Raw genomic sequence first — 20,147 nt, forward strand, 5'->3', positions numbered from 1 at the left:
AAATGCAGTGCGATAAAGCTATAGCATTCCAAAACACAGGGCCCAGTCATAGAAAACGAGACCCTTTTTAAAATGCCAGGTAAAACCGGCAAGGAATTGTATTAATTATTATATAATGAGAAATTTCTTAACTTACGTAATATCGTATCTAAAATGCAGGCAAATCTTTGCATCCACTAAGCGAACAATAATTTTTCTAAAATGAACCTGATTAAAAATACTGTGTGTACATGTCTAACCGACTATTATCTCATATATGCTTCACGTTTAAGTAGTAATAGCAGCCCATACTTAGACAGACTAAAAAGGGAGTGGGTTATATGGCAGTGAACATTTTTAATAACCTCTCTATGGATATAAAAAATCAAACTCAAAACATAAGATTATTTAGGACCAAATTAAAGAAGTACATAATTTCTCACGCCTTCTATTCTGTAAGTGAATTTATGACATTCAACAACATTGCATGAATACAGTATTTTTATCTTGTATTAAGTATCGATATTAACCCCTTGTGTTGTACTAGTATAACGTACAACTCTTCTATATATATTACAATTAAGACTTTATATAGTAGTATTAAGATTCTTTGGATATGTTTCATAGTCTAGCTGTGAAGCGATGTGGGAATACCATGGAATGTAAATAAATACAATAAAATATAATATAATACAATACAATACTCGCCCTGACCAAACATTTTAGGCGATCTAGAATACATAAGTTGATTGTGAATAATGAGAGCAAAGCCATGGTGACCATATGAATGCCTATATTACGTACTTGAATTTGTGATAAGCGCCCACATAATGTAAGGAAATAATTGGTATGATTGTAATTCATGTTTAGAGTGACATTAATACTGTAAAACTAAAATGTATTCCATCCTCATAACTCGTGTAGAATTCACCTAAAATTTATAATTTGGGTCATTATGTACAGGGGTTAATGACTAAAGGATTATCTATCAAAGTCCAAAGGCAGGTCATCGCACTGGCCACGGCGTGGTTACGCCATCGAGTAGACGCGAATCACGCGGACTTCAAAGGCCACCGTAGCGTCACTAGCGCGAGCCGATAAAACGGAGCGCCGATCGTTGAAGAATTATTATTATTATTATTATTATTATTATTATTATTATTATTATTATAGCTCTGCAGTCAGCAGAAGTGCTGGGGAGGACGACGAGTGAGTAATCATCATAATCTTCATTTCATCACTTGTACTACGCCTTGTATTTCAAGATTGATTAATAAACTTAACTATTGGCAGCCCTTGGTTGTTTAAAGGACTTAGGTCTTTTACTAACCCACCTACAACGCACTCGAATAGAAGTTATTCTAACAAACTTCATCACAACCTTATTTGAAATTATGTTAATGGATAAAGATAGTCAATCATGAACTTATCTCTTAATAATGAATAAGATATTACAATCTCATTTATTATCTTATTCATTAGTAAAAGATAATTCAATGACTGACTACTTTTATCCATTAATGTAATATACTTTGACTTATCGAAAAAAAAGCATGTCTTTGAAATTTATTTGAAATGTTTAATCCAAATGGCATGCCGCATTAGTTTTGCACACCCCTAAGCGGAAGAGAAGCTAAGCTCATGCAGTTACCCGTTCATGTAAACACAAGCAGCTACGTCGAAATACTGTGGAAGGAGTGAACTCGATCATCTATACCTCCCCACCCTTATTCCCATGTCTGTCTTAGATCTTAGTTTTCTTTTCTTTCCAGGTGGAACTCATTCTAAACTCCTCTTTCGTAACCTTTGTAATTGTCCGCTTTCTCCCTCACAAATTTCATCACGACCTGGCCGGGGATCGAACCAGTGCCACAGTCACAGACGCGACCTTCGCTGTCTTTTGTTCTCTATCGTTATCTTTCAGATGGCTGTTCATCATCATCAAAATCTGTGGCCATTAGAGAGTTATTAACTGTTGTAAGACTGACTTCCACTGCATTGTTTATTAGCGCTGAGCAGATTCCTTCCAGGCGTGAGTTGAGGACGAACAGGAGGGCGGCCAAGGACAAGAGTCGTGCATTTACCGTCCCCGTCTACCGTTGCATGATATGTTTGCATCAAATGAGGGGACCTGCGCCTGCGGTTTGACACCCTGAGGTATTTGCCGCCTAGGAGTGGCGGCGGCGTGGCTATGCATGCTGATGCAGGCGTGACTTCCCCTGCCACACCGCACACCGCTACACACAACTGGGCTACAAAATAATTCTGTCGTGAACAGGGGTGCACCGTTCCGATCCATTATCTTCTTGCTCTGTTATTTACGACGCTATTCATCTACACGATTTATTCAGCTCGAATAAACTTCCAGGGATGGAATCCCGATCTATAGTCTATAGAGTCTAAAACTCTTATAAATAATTAAGAAACCAAATTAATTCAAATGCGAGAAGCATATTTTATGAATCTGTAATCGACGCCGAAATTTTTGTTTCAGGCAAGGGTAAACGTGATCAAGGATGAGAATGATGAGTTGCTTGCAGACTCTCATTCAATCCTGAGCAGATGGAAGAACTATTTTGGGCAACTATTAAATCTGTGGCCGGGAGGAAAAAGGTCTTAAGTCAATTTTTTTTTTTTTGAAAATGAGATTTTTATATATTCTGAAAGTGGAAACAATTCTCTACAATCTGGTAAAACGGTTAAAGTCAAATAAGACTCCTGACTGGATTAAAATCTCATTCACAATGAAAATTAAACATAACGTAAGCGTTAAATTAAGAATATAAACATTACGGTAAAATCAAAATCATTCACGATGGGAACATAAACATAACAGTAAACATTCTTGGTAACCATGGAAACATAACAACGACGCCATTTCCTCATATTCTGTCGTATATTTCAGCGCTCCACGATTGTGTTATGTTTGCAAATCATGTAAGCATAAGCATGAAATTTGGAGTTTGCAAACTTTCATGTTAACGTCTTACGGTAATGTTTATGTCAATCCTTATGTGAATCATTGTGAATGATCCCATTTGGTAGCCTGGGCGCAAACTTCTGTGTTTATGTTACGGTTATGTTTAATTTTCATTGTGAATGGGCCTTTATAGAGCGTTACCAAATGTCCTAAGTACTTTTTGAATCAAACACACACAGAATAAAGGACTTAAGAATATTTAATGCTTTATTCCTTACAAACCATCACATGTTTACTTTCCATGCTTCCCTATTAAAAAGGTCTAAATTGTATTTTAGCCATTTTATCACATACTGATGCCGTTTCCTTTTAAAATTTAAGCACCAAGCTAAACAGTCCTATAATTGTTTAAGACACATTTTGCATTCCTAATAATTTACATTTCTTATTTATTTTGACATGAAAAAGGTCTTATGTTTAATAGTCCCTTCTACTTAGTTTGGCTTCTAGTCTTAAGAGGTGCTATTCATAGACATTTCGCAGCACGCGCTACGAGCGTACTAAGCTAGCCCCGGCTATCCACTGATTACTTGTACAGAATTCAAATCATATCCTATCGCTAACACTGGTTTATGAATACGAAAAAGCTGATCATCCACCGGAAACCCTCGCTAAAAATGTCTATGAATACGGCCCATAAGGTCTTAAGTGCGGCTATTTTTTTTTTTTAGAATATTCAAGAAAATTGTTAAATGAGCAACATAACCTATTTTAGAAGAAATATAAACAAATAATATCCAGGAAAAATCTCTTAACTAAAAAACTCTATAATTGACAGCAATTTCAATATTTCTACTGCTTTCCTGAAAAGTATAAAATTTTTACTTAAGATCTTTTTCCTCCCGGCCACAGATTAATGTACATAGGCCAAATAGAAATGATCGAGACGAAATTCGAATACTAACTGCTGAGCCATTTGTAACCGAACCCACACTTTCAGAAGTCCAAATTGCGATAGAAAATCTGGAAAAGTACAAGTCTCATGGTATCGAGCAAATTCCAGCAGAATTAATACAAGAGGGTAGAAGCGCATTATCTAGTGAAATTTATAAGCTTGTACATCCTATTTGTGAAAAGAAAATTCTACCAGAACAATGGAAAGAGTCTATTTTTAAGAAGGGGGACAAGACTAACTGCAGTAACTTTCGAGGAATATCACTTTTGTTGACGTCGTACAAAATTGTGTCCAATATTCTTTTGAGAAGATTAACTCCATATGTAAATGAAATTATAGGGGATCATAAGTGTGGTTTTAGGCGTAATAGATCGACTATAGATAAGATTTTTTTGTATTTAACAGATACTGGAGAAAAATGGGAGTATAAGGGTACAGTACATCAGTTATTCATAGATTTCAAAAAGGCATATGACTCGGTTAAGAGAGAAGTTTTATATAACATTCTTATTGAGTTTGGTATTCCCAAGAAACTAGTTCGATTAATTAAAATGTGTCTCAATGAAGCTTACACCAGAGTCCGTATAGGCCAGCTTCTGTCAGATGCTTTTCTAATTCACTGCGGGCTAAAGCAAGGAGATGCACTATCATCTTTACTTTTTAACTTCGCTCAAGAATATGCTATAAGGAAAGTTCAGGATAACACAGAGTTTGGAATTGAACGGGTTAAATCAGCTTCTTGTCTATGCGGATGACGTGAATATGTTAGGAGAAAATCCAATAACGATTAGGGAAAACACGGAAATTTTACTTGAAGCAAGTAAAGCGATAGGTTTGGAAGTAAACCCTGAAAAGACAAACTATATGAGTATGTCTCATGACCAGAATATTATAAGAAATGGAAATATAAAAATTTGAGATTTATCCTTCGAAGAGATGAAAAAATTTAAATATCTTGCAGTAACAGTAACTCGGGAGGAAATTAAACGCAGATTAATTATATGGGAACTGCGTATTGTTGTTCGGTTGAAAAGTTTTGTCATCTAGTCTGGTGTCAAAAAATCTGAAAGTTAGAAATCGTAAAACAGTTATTTTACCGGTTGTTCTCTATGGTTGTGGAATTGGACTCTCACTTTGAGAGAGGAACAGAAATTAAGAGTGTTTGAGAATAAGGTTCCAAGGAAAATATTTGGGGCTAAAAGAGATGAAATTACAGGAGACTGGAGAAAGTTACACAACGCAGAACTGCATGCATTGTATTCTTCACCTGACATAATTAGGAACATTAAATCCAAAATTTGAGATGGGCAGGGCACGTAGCACGTATGAGGGAATCCAGGACTGCTTATCGAGTGTTAGTTGGGAGGCCGGAGGGAAAAAGAGCTTTGGGGAGGCCGAGACGTAGATGGGAGAGTAATATTAAAATGGATTTGAGGGAGGTGGGATATGATGATGGAAACTGGATTAATCTTGCACAGGATAGGGACCGATGGCGAAACCTGCGGGTTCCTTAAAAGCCATTTGTAAGTAACAGAAAAAAAATATTGTGTTTCATGATCACATAATGAAATGCAGTCGAACTTGTGTAATTGGAAAGTTTTCAATTCGAAACCGTGAATATTTCGAAATTGCGTGGTCTCTTGACGTTCCTATAAAACGTAATGTTAAGGGCACATTCAGGTAATTTCAAAACTTTTTATTTTATTTTACAGATTTAAACCAAACTTTTACAGTATGTGATCATATTTTATTGAAACATTAAATATTTAAAAGCAATCTATTTTCTAGTTTTTGGATAAAAAATTATCATTATTTTCAGAATTTTTAGGCACTTTGTATTTTAGTCAAATTTAATTCTAAGTTTACCAAATGTAATATGTGGTGCAGAATAATTAAAGAAATAACTCTTATAATATTTCATATATATCCTTTGGTTTTGTAATTACTGACATAAACATTTAGGCTATATTATGGATTTATTAATTTGTCCTACAGAATAATCTCTGTAATGCTGACAATTAAAATTTGAGGAGAAAAATTCGCTCCGGCGCCGAGGATCGAACCCGGGTCCTTGGTTCTACGTACCAAGCGCTCTGACCATGAGCTACGCCGAATTCAATCACCAACACCGGATCGAACCTTCCTCCTTCAGTGTGGGACAAATTAATAAATCCATAATATTCTCATAGCTACCAGTGCATCATAACTGCGGAATCCCGGCCAAATAAGTCACTCAATTGAGTACGCTCCTAGTATAATGGCAGTTGACACCAGACATATACGTCAACATATATGCCTAACTTGGAGTCAGGCCACAAAGGGAAACACTGTAGGAGAAAAGTTCGATCAGGTGCTGGTGATTGAATTCGGCGTATCTCAGTGGTCAGAGCGCTTGGTACGTAGAACCAAGGACCCGGGTTCGATCCCAGGCGCCGGAGCGAAATTTTCTCCTCAAATATTAATTTAGGATATAATTCAATTATCTTTATTTTGACAGCAATAAGAATTATTATTCGGGGCACGAACAAACTTATACAAAATCGATATTTGGAAATGATCTAGGACATGGTGTTATTTATCTACAAAATTGCATAAAGATTGTGCCATAATAAAATTAATATATAATATAGGGTCAGAAAGCCACCGCCGTAGCTCAGGCGGTAGCTTGTTTCCTGCCGATCCGGAGTTGCGTTCCAGTGTGGGTTCGGTTCCTGACTTTGCCGATTACCTGATTGGGTAAGGTTGAGGCTTATTGTACTTACAACTTCTGGTCTGTGAATGATACTTATAGCCGAACTGCTACGCTCTTGTGCAAGTACAGCACGCCCCACTGTGAACTTAACCCGGGTTATTGTATGGATGATGAATTTAATGTTGGCGAAATGAGTCCGAGGTCCAACGTCGAAAGTTACTCAGCAAGTCTGTTAACGTTGGTAGAGGTAAAACCCCATGAAACCCCAACCAGGTAACTAGTCATAACCAGGATTGAACCCGGGCCCGCTCGTTCCACGGTCAGACGTGCTAACCGTTACTCTACATAAATAATTATTATTTATTTCAGTTACCTGAATTTAAATTCTCTAATTATCTATATTTGCAGTATTATTACAGGAATTATTTGAATTAATTAGATTCAAATACATTTATACAGTACAGATTATGCCCTATGTTAGACAACATAATGTTTAGAATAGAATATAATGTTTCATTTTCGCTGGCAGAGTTAAGGCCATAAGGCCTTCTCTTCCACTCAACCAGCTTTAATCAATAAAATAGTGACATACATATTTAAATTATGAATGTTTACAATACTATAAAGATTCTCCAGCAATATTCCTCAGTTAAATTAACAACTAGTAGATGTTTATTTAATTTTAGATAATGCTTATAAGAAAAAGTAATAAATTAATGTATTAACAAACGCAATTCAATTCGGTCTATATGCAATATGTAAAGAATTATAATTAAGTTGACATAGCTAGTTGGTTAAATGATGAGAATTAATTTAATGGTTGTTCATTAGAACTATGTTATAGGGAGAAAAATATAAATCTAAAATATATTGATATAATGATGAAGAATCGGTACAACGGAGAAAATTTCTCTCCGGCACCTGGTCTCGAACCCGGTTTTCCAGCATTATGTGCCGACCCTTTACCCACTAAGCCACACCGGATTCAAGTTCCGATGCCGGATGGAATCCCTCTCATTTTTTTAGTTCTACCTACTCTGTTTCCAGCAAGTAAAGCTGGAAATCCATGTTTGAGTCCAGGTGCCGGAGAGAATTTTTCTCCGTTCTACCGATTCTTTGCCATATGGAAACGCAGAATTACTGCACTGAAACTCTATACGTACTTCGGTACATCATAGTTATATATATTAATGTAGTGAGATTGTGTCATTAGAGGTTTTAAATTCTATTTAGAGAAATTAATGGTGATAATAAGAATGGACAGATGTTAGTTACATTACAAGTAACAAATATTAATCACTAATTTGTCTGTTAAGCAAGAATTTATGTAATTTTGACCTAAATTAAGTTTTTGTTCAACAACCTCTTACCCCTTACAGTGAAGTGTGTTTGTGTCAGTGAAGTTTTGTAGTTTCTAGTGCCAGTGCAAAGTATTTGAACACAACGGCCGTCTAGAAACCTGCACTTCCTAAAAGGATAATCTCTTCCTATAGTTCCACTAATTGTTGCATGATCATTTCTGATATACTGTATCTCATTTTTGACCACCAAGGATTCTGTCAACTTTAGACGTGCTCCCGTTGAAAAAGTATTTTGAAACTGTCTTAAAATCGCCCGGATGATGCAGTGTGATATGAATTACGAATGGTTTGCGAGACAAACGCACATACATTAGCCATACATAGGTACATAAATTCTCGTGCGATAAATCTGCGATGTGGTAAATTTCCAGCTTTATTTCGTTTTGAAGAAACTGATATGGTGACTTCGTCCTGGATTTATAAGCCACGGAACCAAGGGTTGAAATCTCGAACCTGCGTTGGGCAAGACCGTGGTCCAGGCATTACAGACGTTTTCTCCGTATATTCTAGAAGCTCATTTCAATGTATACGAGTAGATGTAGCCATCAAGGAAGACGTTTGATCGCGCATGTATATTTTCACCCAACCCTCATCCTTATCGCAGCTCTATTCAGAATTACACAGCAGTGCAAAATGTCAATTGTCTGTCTATTATACTATATATAAGTCTCAGTTTACGTGCAGCCTGCTTCGTCTTTTATGAATAAATGAAAGGTGCCATGTGACACAAAAATCACTTGCCAAATGAGGAAACAATAAAGAACCACGATAAAGACCACAAGGATAAAAATAAGGACAAACATATGAACCACAGTAAGTATTACGACATGGATCACGACAAGCACCATGATAAGAACCATGACAAAGACAATACGAACTACGATAAGGATCACGACAAAGACAACGACAAATGTAAGCAACAAGCTAAGGATCCTGACAAGCACTACGAGAACAGCCACGATAAGGATCACGATATGGATCATGTCTTTATTATTGTTTTTATCGTGTTCCTTGTTGTCTTTGTCATAGTGTTTTTCGTGACCGTGGTCTTTGTAGCGATACTTATCGTGGTCATTTTTTGTTTTTGTTGCAGCTAAATATTTGAGGCGATCTATATGTCTTCCAAAGATTACTCAAGGAGACGTCAGTGCTCTCACTCCTAGTACATCTCAGCGCACACTCGTACGTTTACCCCGTCGGGACGTCTTCCTAAATGGTGCGGACTATACACTGAATTGTGAATATAACTGTTAGTCCACTAAGTAAAGTTCGAAAAATTATATATATATATAAATATATATATATATATCGACTTTTAAGTTTGACTTTCAGCTTGGGACCCAGCGTGTGAGCCTTGCTAGTCCTGACATCCATTCCAAACGTCTCTCCCTATAGTTTTGAATAAACAAAGCTGCTGTGTGGCTTTTGTTTATGAATATACCAGGACCACGAAGTGCAGTCTGTGTTAAAATCGCGTTCTGATCTGTGTCACTACTTGTATCGATTAATTGTGAAGTTGTGAGATTTCTAGATTCATATGTCCGGTTACTTCGAAACGTTTACATAGCCAGAACCGTTTGGCACATAATGACTTCGTCTTACTCCTCTATTGATACAGACCTATGTACAGGAACTATAAAGGAAAACGCAAAAATATGAATTTAATATTTTTGCCAACATTTCTCAAAGAAATAAAAATAGCAAGCGAAGCATATAAGTTAAATTTGAAGAATATTGAAAGATAAGAAGGAAAATTAATGATTACGTTCACTTTCCTAAGAAAATTGCAAAAACTGACCATTTTAAACAAAATGGTTATTAGACATACTATCCACAACTAACAGTGCAAGAATATTTTGTGCTGATCATAAAGATATTGTTAGTAAAATAAACTATCCATTGATTTCCAAAGTAGTTCCACAGGTCTGAGAAGACCCATCAAAAGTCTTTTATTTAAATGAAAAAAGAAGGTAATTTAATACATATATTCTTGCAGAAAGTGACAATATACGCTTTCAAATAAAGAATTTTCTTGGGCCGTCTTAAGCGGTATAGGGCTGAGAAAGAACAATGTTAACGCTGCACAAGATAGGCTAACAGATAAAAATGATGCGGAATGGATGAATTGGAGGATGATTATTTTTTTACATTGTATGTGCATATATATGTATACTTATATTTCCAAAATATCAATTTTACATGCAGATGTAACGTACAGAGTATCTGAAACCTCTTGCATCAAAATAATACACATACTAGGAATGACTAAACTGCGCATTTAAAATAGGGAACCAATGGTCAAAATATCCTGTACAAAACTTCTTAAACAGTTGATACCGTTCACAGACAAGGCCTGTGTCACCGTGATGGTGCTTTCAACAGCTGCAGTAGGTAGCCGTGTCTAGTCATCAGCAAAATACAACAGTGATTCTCTATGAACGTGTGGGATGAGATTGTACAGGATTACCTAAGAGGATCTTATTTCCTACCATCCCGTTTGAATGGTCCATGTTACCTGCGGTAATTGTGTTATTGTTTTGCAAACTAGCGCCACCAAGAGTCGAGAAGGTAGGCAGTTGTTTGTTATGAAAACCAACGGAGCTTACAAAAACGTTCCTCAAACATACTTCTCGTTCAAAATCTCGTGGCATCTGAAATATACATTTCCGATCATTGGTTTCCCCATCTAAAAATACAGAGTTTAGACCCCTTTATCATCTGTAATATTTTGACGCAAGAGGTTTCATACACTTGGCATTACGCGAAATGATTAGTAATATTCCAATTTGAATGTACTTTGCAATTAATTCTTAACCACAACATAACATTAATGCGCTGACAGATCGTGACGGACGCCACCCGAAAACTTGCCGGTAGGTAAACCCCGATTCAAACTTTCAATGAAACAATCCACTAAGTAAAGCTCGAAAAATTAAATAAAGCGTGTGAGCCTTGATAGTCCTGACATCCATTCCAAACGTCTCTCCCTATAGTTTTGAATAAACAAAGCTGCTGTGTGGTTTTTGTTTATGAATATACCAGGACCACAAATTGCAGTCTGTGTTAAAATCGCGTTCTGACCTGTGTCACTACTTGTATACGTCAAGAAACCTGACGAAAGCTGTAGCTGCCATCATAACGTTTCTTTTACAAGATTTTATCCATTGACAAACTCACAACCTGTACGTTTCAATTATTTAAATGTTAACTTTGTTTTTCAGCACAGATAATCTCATTTTTTTTATCAGCTGCAGCTGGTGAAATTCTGAGATATAGTGTAGGCCTATCACCTATAGCATTGAAAAACAGAAAACTTCTATAACTTTGAAGACCATAATTAATATAGTTTCATGTACCTGTCTGTGCGAAAAATGTAAACCTCCATGTTCTCTCACATTATGCATGGTGTTCCCGAAGAGTTACTGGAATATAATGATGCAACTGTATACGGAGTGGAAGTGAAATAACATTGCAGATTTTTAGAGCGAACAGCTCATGTTGTATGTAACAAGAAACTGTAATATCAAATTGGTGGAAAGCGAATAGTTTATAAAAATGTTCCCCCCCCCCTAAATGTTTAATAACTATTGCGAGTAGGATCGTGATTTTTGTCCATATCGATAGGAAAACTGATGTACATAATTTATCCCTCTGGCGTATTTTAATAGTGTGGACGGTTTTCGTGTAAATTTAATTTAAAAACCTCTCTTTTCAAGCCCACTGCACGATGCGAGCTGGTTGCAACACAGCGCCAGAGAACAGCTCACTTAGCGATACACGCCGACTAAGTTGACCTCTTATATCTGTATCAGGAGAAGAGTTTGTTAGTGACGATGTTGTCGGACTGCTGAAACTTCAAACTTAATTTTCTAATTAACCGTGCATTTAATCACAAAACGTAGTATAGCTTTCTATTCATTTAAGTGTATCCTATTGTCCCTTTCAATCTGCAAGGTTATTTTCCACTCTGTATAAATTGTCGCGTGGTGCAGCGTCGTCTACAAGGTGATAATAAACAAGACGCAATGTTTCCCTGAGAGTAAAAGAGTCTTTGACGGCTAACTTGAGATAGATAATCCATAATCATCTACGTAAATTATTTATGGTGGAGGCATTTACGTTATTACATTATCTATATTGCTGATGTTTTGGTTTTAAGTTCCTTCTGATCATTCTGTGTGGTAAGTCATATCTCCCGAACTCCTTGTTTTGTTTCGCGAAAATATGATTGATATAATTTTCTGTGCTTATAATTAATAGTGATGTTAGTAGATTAACGGAAACCGGTTTGTTTCCTAGATACCGTCTATCACAATTTGATTCCGATTATATGCAATATGCTGTGCCTTCTTTCCTCTCACCTTCCCTACACGTCAACACGTTGATATATATGTGAACAAATAGTGATGGTGTCGTTCGTGTATGCACGGTATAGATATATCAGAGGAGTTACTCAAATATAGTGATCGTCAGTTACAGAGACGGCCAGATTCAAAACTCGTTTGCGCATGCAGAAAGATGTGATTTTTATAACCAATCTCATTAGATAGTTTCTGAGCATTGAAGTAACCTCCATTATAGACTGCGTGTAAATAACTTATACTGCGTTTATCTGCCTTTTCAGTGAAGACTTTCTTATTACGTTTTTAAAGCAAAATATTTAATTTTATCATGAAGACCATGATTATTATTAATGAAAACAATATATACAACAATAATCAACCACAATGCAAAATTTTCTTCTATTCAAACATTCCGCAATAGAGTAAAGTGTTTCACGCGATCATGTGATGGTATATGCGCAACAGTTGTCTAGAATGAACCGTCTTCGTATCTGACTGTACTTATAGCTGCACCGCTGTCTTTCTGACAGTGGTACTGGAAATTTTGATAGATTGGTACATACCTGCAACTCCTCTTTGCACCGCCTTTCCTCTTCTAGCGACATGCGCTTCTCGTGCTTCTTGAAGTACTTGCGTTTTGCCGCCTGCAGATTGAACCACGTGTACGAGAAGGACTTGACGTACGGCAGCAGGGCTTCAATGAAAGGATGGAATTCATCCTGCAAAACAAACATCCATGTTAGTACAAATGCAAACGTCGCTCAGAATATGGACAAAAATAACATATCAAATGTGGGCTGCCATCACGTCTTATAATGTCATAGGATGAGACAAGATCATTCCTTAGCACTGCAATCCAAGTAGGCTTATTGTAGACGCGTATTGAATGACTTACATAATAATTACTGTTCGCATCTGGCGAGCTGGTTCAGCTACCTGCCTCATTACGAGTTCATTCTCCATCCTACTGTTCACGTCATACCATTTCGTGGTGACAGACTTCAGTCCCTCATATCTGAGCCGTCCGGAATTACCAATGTCATCTACAATCGTTAGTTATAATAACACGAGGTACTAACTTTTCATGGCAGACAGAGGACCTAGTGCTAGATAATACACAAAAAGTGCCGAAGATTGTGAAAATTATTGGCGAAATGAAGAGGGGAAAAAAGGGACAACCAGAGATAAAGCTACACAACATTGTCTTCATACACCACGAATTTCATATACGCCACAGTCTGAGATTGGAACGGGTGCGCTGTCATGGGGATTGCCTACCCGTAAATATTATGAGTCAGTAGGAAAATATATACTATAACTAATGATGAAACGTTTCCTTCCTTGGACACGAGGTTGACCACGCTTCAATCATACAGTGTGGGTGTTTCTGAACTCTGCACAGCGGTAAGATGTAAGCAAGAGTAGGTTTCAGACATACAGACAGAGTATACTTCGATGGAAAGGAAAAGCCGTTGCGCACTACCTGTTGGGAACATTTGCAGTGAAATATAACCAATGTAAAGTTGTCACTCTTGGTAGTCCTCTATGGAGTCTACAATTCAACTAAAGCCTACATATATATTAGAAAGACTTAATATGTAAAATAATGACAGTAACACTGCACTACACGTTAGAAGATGAGTTGTGGAAAAACGATAATAAATTAATAATGATACAAGACTTTTAGTAGGTTAGAATCACTTTAGAATAAATAGAAAATTATCTATGTACAAGTGCACTAGTAATTCATTACAGTAGATTGAATACTCAGGTAAGAGGTAAGGTCTATTAAGTCGTAATTTTTATTTTCGGGAATTGAAATCATGTATTTCAAATTCGATAAACTTATTTCATCATCATATTAATTCTCAGTTAATATTTATATATACAGACATTTATTCCACGTATCTTTATGCTCAATATACTGCAACATCAAAGAGAAAGCAGTAAATACTCAGCTATAGTTCGGCAAAAAATATTTCAAAGTGCGCAGAAACCAAATGCTCCTACCAGTTACACTGGAGTGGGGATTAAGTCATTATTTGTCATGAATCTCTTGAAACAGTAAGGTTCTGCTTCTATGAAGTACGGTTTACTCTATACTTCATTCCATATGTTTGACAGATGTAAATATTGCCGGCAGAGGAGAGATAAATGTAACTGCTATTCAACCAATGGCAGAGGTCTTGAAGTTGGGCGGGGGTAGAACGCTTCAGACCGCCCAACTTCAAGATAAGCGTGGAATGAGAGCTCTGCCATTGGTTCAATTCTCTTTCTTTCTGTCGGCAATATTTACTTCCCCTATCAGACATTATGGAACGAAGTATAGACATTGTAATACAAGATTATTGAATTCGTACCACGATAGCGTATTTCAGGTCATTCTTAAAGTGTAAAATGCCCTACCTCTTTGTCACGCCTTTCATTATCAGTTAGTGGATGTGAAAGTATAATATTATGCGCTAAGCAGGAACGGATGCACTATATTTAGTCTGTTGTCACCCTATACCATATTCTCAAAGTATTGTATGACTTCACGTAAAATAACACGTTCTTCATTTTGATGTCAGCAAAAAGACGAAATTTGTACTGTTTTGAAATACTCCAACAATGTATATTACAATCTTCGTTTCGGCAGATATCAGACATTCAGGGAACGAAGATTGGATCCGAAGAAACTGTTAATACATAGTGTTTTGATTTGTATGGGACGAGAGGTTAAGAACAACCAAGCACTTAGATCATTCTGTGGTTTATTTAATCCATAGCAAAGTTAATTCTCACCAACGTCGGTCGACTGTCCTAAGGCACCCTGTGTATGCAGGATGAAGGCAGAAAATTTCTTATGTCCCTGAACTAGCCTCTTCCGCACGTCACCGTACGGTGATAAATAAATAAATAAATAAATAAATAAATAAATAAATAAATAAATAAATAAATAAATAAATAAATAAATAAATAAATAAATAAATAAATAAATAAATAAAAATAAATAAAATCAATTTTTATTATCCAGAAACATCAAAGATTGTATCGCGAGTCAAATATAGATATAAGTTTACACCAAATACATCGATTTGTAAAATGAACAATATAAAGAATGTTAATATGAACATCGAAAAATTGCTTAGTAATATAAAATGCATTATTTAGAAGCCAACTGTTAAAAGAGGACTTAAATCTACTGAAAAAATTGGAGAGTTAGTTGGTTTATTTCACGGCGCTTTATCAACAGTGATGGTTGTCTAGCGTATCAGTGAAATGTAGATAACTTAATAATGCTAGCGAAATGAGTTCAAAATTCAGCGCCGACAGTTATCCAGAATTAATTGTTCTTAATAGGTTGAGGCAAAATTTCGGAAAGAAACTGGACCGAGTAACTTCTCCCAATCAGGATTTGAACTCGGATCCGTTCGTCTCCCGGCCAGACGCGCTAACCGTTATTCCACAGGTGTGGATACATGTCGTTTAATTTCCTCTTGTAATTATTGCCTTAGTTTCATTATTTTTAAGCCAAAAGGATTTCCATGTAATTGAAAATCAGTTTCAATTATTTTGAATTGAAGGAGCCTTTTGTTACGAAAATCTATTCGTAGTTCATTCAAGAGGTCAATATAATACAGGCCTAGCGATTTTATATCTTGCATACAGTATTGCCAAATGACTGTAAGCAAGGAAAATTAAATATGTTTTATAATAAATTTTGCTTTCACACGTCTGTAAGTAAAAGAAAAGAATTGATACTTTCGTACATATGAACCATATTTTTATTATGCCCCTAAAGCTACCGATTTAATTTGTTGAGGTGTTCTGAAATTTCGGCAAGCAATACCAAATCTAGCATCAAATTAGAAAATTTCTATGTCCTATTAACAGTTAATTATTTATTAACATACTGTACTGAAATCCTAGGCCAGCGTAATATATTTCAAACATGAGCGACAATTACCGGTACTTAAAATATATTGTTATATGAAAATATAATTATTGCACCTTTTCCTTCGTAAAAGCAGAATTGTTTTCTGCATGTGAAAAATCCGACGAATCATTTTTCCACGGCTAACCCACCTTACAGCTCTATAATATATATGGCAAATCTGGCATTCTTCTCTCATATCCTGTAGGAGTTTTCAGAATTGCAGATGTTTTAATGACTTTGATTTTATTTGGTTTGTGGTGTCAACAACCAACTTCATAACATGTTTCATACTTGTTTTGCTTCTTTTTTTAATATGTTATTTTACGACGCTTTATCAACATCTTCGGTTATTTAGCGTCTGAATGAGATGAAGGTGATAATGCCGGTGAAATGAGTCCGGGGTCCAGCACCGAAAGTTACCCATCATTTGCTCATAATTTTGCTTCTTAGTGCCCCTTGGTGAATTATACGGGATGAAAGTTATATCATTATCAATGTTTAATTGTAAAATTACAGGAAATTAAGTTATGAGTTTCAACAGAATTATAATAATAATTGATGTATCTTTTACAAGGATAGATATTCTGACCAAAATTCACGTCTCCGTGGATTTTTCAAGGGCCCTGATAAAGATATGATATTATGAAGCCAGGCCATGAGCGATATTAGTTACGTTGTGTACAATGAACTCAAAGTCCGTTGTGAGGAGGAGTACTAATGCTTCGTTTTCCAGGGGCTGGCTCGCGAGTCACAAAATGCCGACGTATGATTTAGACTATACTGTCACCGCGGAGGTTAGATTCGTAAATATAAAATATATACATGCATACGTGCATACGTGCGCACAAATATAAGTAAATACATACATTACGTAGATACAAATATACATATATAAATTTTACGTAAATAAGTATGCATTCATTAAGAAGAGAGAGAATCGGCTGATACAACAGAAAGTTGTAGCGTAGATTGTACTGTAGGTCTACTGTTAAATCTAGAAAATGTATTTTCTCTCAAATGTGAAAGCAATTATTATGCGAAGTGGATAGTATTCTATAATAGAGAACGGCGCCTGTTTCCCTCTCGTAGCAGACATCGACCAGCAACATACACATCTTCATTGAGTGAAGACTCGGCGCGACAGACAGACATGCTCGGGCCCAACGCCTGGGCCTCGCGCAACTTCCTACAAATTGGGTCCAGCGGCAAAGGATGACCCGTACCAGTGCCAAGGCTGCGTCTTCGGTTGTAATACGATAACTACTTCACAATCTGCGGTAGATAGCCTGGCTACATCGCGGAAAAGTACGATACTAGCTAGTTTCTATATGTATTCCAGCAAACAATGGTGACAGGTTAGTTCCTCGGCACGTCCTGTTGGGGTAAGTCTACTCTAAATACTTCGGTTATAACCTCACTTTCACGTTTGATTGTTGTGAAATTGAGTGGACTTTCATAGGGAGGGGCTGGTCTAGGGACGTGTGTGGTTGCCTGCTCTAGAACTTAATACTCAGAGAACCTTAGTGTATTCAGCCTGTGTTGGTTAGGAATATGTCTAGCGTAATAGATCTACTAGGTCGCAGTGATGAGCAGGCTTCGGTCCTGGGCAAAGAAACGCATGACGTTCAGAACGCACGAACGATAGTATTGTGTTGGTCGAATGGAGTGGGAGATGGAGCGCGCCGTTACTTCGGGTCTCAACATGTAAACAGTCCATTACTGTACGGCACAAAATATATTTCACCCTGTACAGATGCAGTATATACAGTACATTCCTAGTATAGACAATAAATGTCTACCATTAAAGTATTAACGTGAGTTGTAACCTTCAATCAGTTGTCCCTACGCCGAAGCCTGTTACACGTACCGCAGCCAAGCAGCAATACACACAACTGTAATGCACATTACGGACCCGCCTGTGCTGTTGCAGTCACCCCTCTACACGGGCCATGACGTCATTTATACTCCGTATACTCTAAACTTCATACTGGTTACTCTGTGTCCCTTGGCCGAAGCCTGGTGATGAGTTGTATTGGCCCACATACATATATACATAATACATACATACATATATAACATTTTACATTACATACATACATATATTACATTATATACATACATACATACATACAGTTCACACCTGTGGAGTAACGGTTAGCGCGTCTGGTCGCGAAACCAGGTGGCCCGGGTTCGATTCCCAGCTGGGGCAAGTTACCTGGTTGAGGTTCTTTCCGGGATTTTCCCCCAACCCAATATGAGCAAATGCTGGGTAACTACTGTATCGGTGTTGGACCCCGGACTCATTTCACCTGCATTATCACTTTCATTTCATTCAGACACCAAATAATTTAAGATGTTGATAAAGCGTCGTAAAATAACCTACTAAAATTACATGCATACATGCATGCATGAATACATACCTACAGTAGGTACGTACATACGCAAGATACGTAAAATATATTATATTACATAGGCCTACTCAGGGTAACGGTTGTTAATATTGTGATACTATTAATATTATGATAGTACTTTTAGAAAAATTTTTACAATTTTACTGAGCGAGAGGAAGATCGGCTTTTTGCGCCAGCGTATTAAGGAAATGTTCGTGTACAAGTTTCCGCACAAAATCGCATCGTCCTCTCGCTCAGTAAAATTGTAAAAAATTCTCAAAAATACTATCATAATATTATTAGTATCACAATACACCAACATTTACCCTACATACATTATTCACACTGGATACAAAATGAAAGCCCGTGAAACTGTGAACTGTACATATGTATTTTTATCCAGTGATTACATCCATTTAGACTCATATAAAAGGAAAATAAGATGGTAGGTTCAATCAACATTATCTCAGACCACAATTGTAGTAGTAACAAGAGCAGCAGCATTATAAATAGAGTATTAGTAGTAGTACAAGCAGCAGCAGCAGCAGTAGTAGTACTAGTAGTAGTAGTAGGCGTAGTAGTAGTAGAAGTAGTAGTAGTAGAAGGGTCGTAGTAGTAGTAGGCGTAGTAGTAGTAGTAGTAGAAGTGGTCGTAGTAGTAGTAGTAGTAGTAGTAGTAGTAGGCGTAGTAGTAGTAGAAGAAGTAGTAGTAGTAGTAGTAGAAGTGGTCGTAGTAGTAGTAGGCGTAGTAGTAGTAGTAGTAGAAGTGGTCGTAGTAGTAGTAGTGGCAGCAGCAGCAGCAGTAGCAGTAGTAATATTTAAGGTTTAGGGGGAGATAGATTTTGAATATACTCCCCAATTAAAAATGCATTAGTAAAAAATCTACTTAAATGACATAAAATTATAGCATATATACATATTCGAAAAGGAACTTGTGTGTAAAAATTACCTCTATAATTAAAACTTTATAGAAGTTGGAATTTTCACCCATCTTCCCCACTTCATTATATCAACAGTGGAATGGATTCAGTTCAAACCGTCATCATCCCAAATTCCCTTCGAGATCGCATAGAGCACCTCTGTTCGGATAGCGGTGTGCTTCTCCCTGCTGCGATAAGGGAGGCCGAGTGGAACCAGCACCGAACCAGGCGCCGGACGGAGTCGTTGAACTACCTTGTAAACACTTCCATGTGCCGCGTGTTCATTCATCAGCCATGTGGAGGTTGAACTGCCAAAAGAAAGGCAGTGGCGTCTGCCAACAGCCCGCGCGGGGTGTGGGATGCAGCAGTGTACAACTTGATAATGTTTTATCGTTTCCCTTTTACGTAGGTACGTGGTAATGATCTGCTTCCCCCGTCAGTCGCGCTGACCGCCGGGACGGGACGGGACGGGCCGGGCAGGGACAGCGGGCTGGTCGGCGTGCCTTCCTCGACTGGAGCCAACTTTTATTGTGATTGTGCCACTTGGCAGGCAGGCAGAAAGAGTTCTTCGCTCTGAATTGGACTCTAGTAGCGCAAGGGGTTGCCCCACTGGCCTATTACATTAGCTGGCCACTAGGATACGACGGGTAAGTACGGTCTACTCCGTGA

The 20,147-nt window shown here is 37.2% G+C and overlaps 1 protein-coding gene across 12 annotated transcripts in view; it reads right to left on the reverse strand.

Annotated features, from left to right (window-relative positions):
• NfI (Nuclear factor I) overlaps positions 1-20,147 on the reverse strand; it is an 849,368-nt gene that overhangs the window by 632,660 nt on the left and 196,561 nt on the right. For all 12 annotated transcript variants that reach the window (XM_069838135.1, XM_069838131.1, XM_069838133.1 and 9 more), the window contains exon 2: positions 12,814-12,969. In XM_069838135.1, the coding sequence (XP_069694236.1) occupies positions 12,814-12,969 (156 nt within the window). The remainder of the gene's footprint in view (positions 1-12,813; positions 12,970-20,147) is intronic.

The sequence above is a fragment of the Periplaneta americana genome, chromosome 10, assembly GCF_040183065.1.
Source record: "Periplaneta americana isolate PAMFEO1 chromosome 10, P.americana_PAMFEO1_priV1, whole genome shotgun sequence".
NCBI lineage: Eukaryota > Metazoa > Arthropoda > Insecta > Blattodea > Blattidae > Periplaneta > Periplaneta americana.